Source organism: Orbicella franksi, chromosome 12 (genome assembly GCF_964199315.1).
Source record: "Orbicella franksi chromosome 12, jaOrbFran1.1, whole genome shotgun sequence".
In the NCBI taxonomy this organism is placed as follows: Eukaryota; Metazoa; Cnidaria; class Anthozoa; order Scleractinia; family Merulinidae; genus Orbicella; species Orbicella franksi.
The window spans coordinates 5,868,762-5,873,761 of NC_138156.1; the positions used below are offsets into that span (position 1 = coordinate 5,868,762).

A 5,000-nucleotide genomic window follows, 5' to 3' on the forward strand; every position below is an offset into this window, starting at 1 on the left:
CCGCTGTAAGCTTATATATATCGCTGACCAAGTTGTGTTCCGACGGATGCTTCTTTTACATGAGCTGTACATTACTCTTCTTTAAATTTCACATATGTTGAAGATTAACAGCTTTTCCATTACACAGCAAAAAACTAGCTGGATATATTTAGATAAAGCAGAGCTTCAGGACTTCATAGTTTCCTAGCTCCTCTTGCTACACGCTTGCGAGGAATTTCAGTCTATCGCGACCGAAAAGTAAAACAAAATAATTGCTAGTTTGAGTTTCGCTTGAATTGTAAGCAACGCTTGATGTTTCATCAAGGCCCAATAACTTTACGTCCGTAGATACTGCTCAGTTTTATCCGTGTATAAATCCAGTAAATTCTCTGTTGTCGATGAATGAGAGCGCCCGCCGATGCGTGTTTTGTACAGTCAGTAAACATGACAAATTGTACTTCCGCCGCACTTTCGTGTGAAAGTGTACATCGAACTCAAACAATAAATCTATAGTTTTTAAATATGTTTAAGATTGATAAATGTTTGAGAGCATATTAAAAGCTAAGCTGAAAATATGTGAATAAAGCAGAAATAATCAGCAAAGTTACGATGACGCTTTCTTTAATCAACTTGGAATAACGATTTCGATTTTGTTGATCGAGTTATCAAAACTCCTTGTCTATTTTCATTTTCGCAGTGTAAAACTTCACTATGCTTAAGTTGAAGAAACACACATAATGTTAGTAGCCTTTTTTGCGTTCGTGAAATTTGTTACAGCATCTCAGCACAAAAGATAAGGAAAGAAATCTTTGTCAAGATTTTTTGACAACTGAAAACACCGACTCGGACTTGAAAGTGCACGAGCTGCACTATGCAAATAAGCTAATTGTACGCGTCAGACTTTCCTTTCAAAAACTTTTGCAAACTCACCAAACAAGCAGAAACAATAAGAAACCGTCAAAACAGGTTTTGGTTATGATGAACCATTGTCTGAGAAACTCACAAATTAACTCGATACCAGAGTAGAGAGTTTTCTTGCTATATTCTTAAGTCAGAACAAACGCAAAAACATACGCGTAAGCTTACAACTAGCGTGAGCAGATCTTATTATTCATTCCCGGCGCGAGATTGAAGTCTTGTTTTCGACCCTGAAAAACCCACCTTTTCCGTTAGCTCAGAGCATAAAACTATATATAAGCATCCTGGTTCGTATTCCCTGCCTTATTCCCTGCCATCGCTGTGAAAAATACGCAAGAGAATCTCTCAACTCTCACCATTTGATCACGCAACGTGACAACATCCACGCGAGAGCCCCCGACATGTGCGTGAATCCGCGCGGACATATGACGTCAGGATGGCGCAATTTGTTCTAAAAATAGAAAAATTGTCCCATCTCATAGGTGCGCGCGAATCCCAAGACTTACGGTCTCCGTCCCCGATTATGGCTCCTGCTGGGACAGATTACGATTCGACGATAATGTTCACATATGCCGTAACGGTGTCCCCGGTAGACGGGAGAACCCCTCCTCCGGGATATTGTGATCCACTTTCATTCATGCCTTCACGGATTGATATTTTAGTTGAAGTCTGTTGTGACCGGACCGAACCTCCCTCTCCGTACCTTCTGGCAGGAAATTTATAGGTAGTTAGGTAGTCAGCCATTAGGCATAAAATACTATCATAATGTTCACAGCAACTGGGGCATGTTAGTCGAAGGGAGCTCTCATGTGCAATAAGATTCAATGAAAACTCCATGAGTTGAGAAATTTAAGCTTAGTAACTTTTCAAGGTGTTCCATACATGTACATCTGAGTCCAATATGACAATAACACGAAGTTGAAAAATTTCATCTTTTACTGAAATTTGGTTTAAAATCCATTCACTTCTACAATATTATTTCATTATGAACAATACTCATATTACTAAACAGCATTATCAAATAATATTACAAATAAAATTTAACCAATTAAATGTTTAGTGGTAACACTTAAAAAAAAACAACTGTAATAGTTTTAAGTACATATGAGTTAATAACTTAGCTTGTTCAGTCAAGATGACAGGAAGTTGGGGTTCATACACCAAAAAAGATGAGGACCAAGATATTTTCGGCGTATTTATGTCTAATGAGCTCCATACATAAAGAAGATCAAGGCCAGTAATAATAATCCAGCCATGTTAATTGCAACAAGCTTGGTCAAAAAAGGATTCACTATATGGCACACAGAGCACAATGTACATGTAGCATGCACACATGTATAGTTAGCAATTCCGAGCACACCAGATAGCCCATCTTGCATGCCACTCAGGTAGCCAATCTCAGCACATGATTTGGTTAATCTTGCCTGATCGCGAAGTTAGCGCGCCATATGATAACTTAAGTTCGAGTGCACCAGCAATCCAGCTCGAAGAACAAGAGTTAAGGCAAGTTCTAGCTACTATCCTAGCTGATTTTCTCTATTGCTAACAGTTTAAATTAAAAATGTTGTCATATCTGTTGCGCACTTTCAGAATTTTAAAATGCCTCGTCTTCAAAACCAAAACAATGTATCTATAGGCATGGAAACTTCCATCAAGATAAGGTTCAAGGGTACTTAGAAAACTAATCAGTAAAAAGTAGCTCTTACATGCAAAATGTTAATAACGCCAGAGCAGAAGCACGACATCATGATATATATGCCTACGTTTTAAGCCAGAAGTTATTTTGCAAAAAAGTTTTCACTTTTCCGAGCACAAAGACTATAAGGATTTTCTTAACATAATTATCATAATCCAATGGCTTTATGACCGTTGGTAATTGGCTGAGAAGACCTCTATTGTTAGAAACCTACACCTCGCGGCCTCATTGATAATTGGTATTTGACAGTAACATTGTAAAATCAGAGAAGTTCTTATTGGACACATCATATCTTCCTGCGGTGACGAGTAGTCTTGTCGTTTACGAGTCGTGTCTGTGTAAAACAATACAAAAGCTCCAATAAGATAGCATTGGGAAAATGGATAGATACATTTAGCTACGTCTTTTTATTATGTTATCGACAAGGTCATTTGAATTTACCTTAGACTTTTCCTTTGTTTTTGGCCTTCGTGATGTTGGAGAAGATAACACAGAGGACTTTTTACTTTCTGTTGCTTCAATAACAAGCCTGAAAATAAGGACAGATGATTTAAATATTTAAGATGATTTCCGCTGAAGATTTGAGCAATAGTGGCAAAAATAAAGTTACCAAAAAAACCTCATAGCAGGGTAATATTTTGAAAAAGGTAAAACTGAAGAACCTATCGAGACCCCGCGAGAGAAAATTGAACTTGAAGTTATCCATATTTCAATTAAAACAGACGTTTCGCGTTATAGTTGAAAATACAATAACACACGCATTAAGCATTCTTACAAGGTTTGACATAAACTTTTTCGAGAATGCTTGAGAATTTAATCGCGGGGTTAGCTTAGAGAAATTAATTAAAGTGAGATGTTTTAAATAGTATTAAAAAAAAGTTACCGTGCTGTGAGCAGATTTTTAGTAAATAATTTTTGCACTTATTGCTCGAACTTTGAGTGGAATCCGTCTTAATAAAACAAATGTAAGTTCACTGACAAAGAATCAACTATAGTTATTAGGAAAACTAGAAATATTATATTCAGGCTAACCGGAGTCAAGAGATTATGTAAGTATTCTGTAAGTACTGAATGGAATATTAATGCGAAAAAGATCTCTTTTTCTCAAACTCATTAATAATTCATCAAGTTAAAACAAAGAAAATCACAACCGTGAAGGAGGTTTGGATACCCGGTCTTAATTAGCATAGATTTTGACAATTTTACTTCTCTGTTTACTCCTTAGTTTTTGTTTCGATTGAGAAGATATATCAAACACTTGAGACAGTGTTTCATTGGCTATCCAAACACCTCGAATTTCGTCAAAAATACTCCGCTGCGCGTCGTATTTTCAACTCTCTTCTCGGTGTTTGGATACCCCGATGAAACACTTTCCCTCGTGTTTGATATAATACGTCAAACCCTTTCAAAGCGCCAGACAGTTAGAATTTTTCTTCCCTTTTCCTTACGAATTGCTCTCCGAAAATTTTGCATATTTGGTTAACTATGAAAATGCTATTACGTCATTTAAATTGACCAATCAGGTGTTTTTCCTGGAGTACAGACTTAGGGTGCGTTCCCTTGGGGTGATCTGGATTAGGATCAGTGATCCAAGATCCTTCGGATTATGGGGCATCAAAGGAACCGATGAATCCACTCTGGTCATGGATTCATCGGTTCGTTTGATGAATTATGATCCGAGTGATCTTGAATTACCGATCCTGATCCAGATCACCCCAAAGGAACGCACCCTAAATCCACTAAGTCTGTCAGTGTGTGTACTACCAATTTTCACAGGGTGGACAACTAAAAAGGAGATTCTCAACAAACCAATATTGCTAGAAAAAGTGAAGATTACTTAAAGTTGCATAAGCCTTTATAGCATTAGCTAGCATTGTACGACTTAGGAAAACTTTGAGAGATCTTTGGTGGTTGAAGGTGATTTAGGGCGATTTAAGGTGATTACGGGGGATTTCGTGTTTCAGGCGATTACAGTTCGCAGAGTTGGCCAACAACTAGCAAAAGAATTAATGACTAGAGTCTTTTAAAATTTCCTTGAAATGTTCTGTGGCCATCCCTTCCAACACTTCATGAAAGCTAGCAATAGGTGTCTGAAACAATCAGTGTTAGGGACAACAGTGGATTAATAGATATATGCCGTTTAATTTTAGAGTTTAGTTTTTCAAGTTAATAATTTTAAATTTAAAAAATCCAATTCTTTCCTGGATTTCGCAAGCCAATCGATAACACAGGAACCATTTCAAGAAACATGACAGTGATGAGCAAATCAGTATCACCTAATCATGCTTACATTTCGGTGTGATTATTCGAACCCTTGCCACCGCCTTTCAGCCAATAGAACTTAGCAGGTCCGTGCTTTGAGACGAACGAGATCTCCGAGCCCATACCGCTGACCATACCATCGTGT

General features: G+C 37.5%; 1 protein-coding gene across 1 annotated transcript in view; it reads right to left on the reverse strand.

Annotated features, from left to right (window-relative positions):
* LOC145462846 (uncharacterized) overlaps positions 1-5,000 on the reverse strand; it is a 32,311-nt gene that overhangs the window by 592 nt on the left and 26,719 nt on the right. Inside the window, exons 16-18 of the mRNA XM_081446469.1 lie at positions 4,884-5,000; positions 3,035-3,122; positions 1-2,927 (exon numbers count right to left, since the gene is read on the reverse strand). The exon at positions 1-2,927 is cut by the window's left edge and continues 592 nt beyond it; the exon at positions 4,884-5,000 is cut by the window's right edge and continues 373 nt beyond it. Of these exons, the coding sequence (XP_081302595.1) occupies positions 2,880-2,927; positions 3,035-3,122; positions 4,884-5,000 (253 nt within the window). The 3' untranslated portion in view covers positions 1-2,879. The remainder of the gene's footprint in view (positions 2,928-3,034; positions 3,123-4,883) is intronic.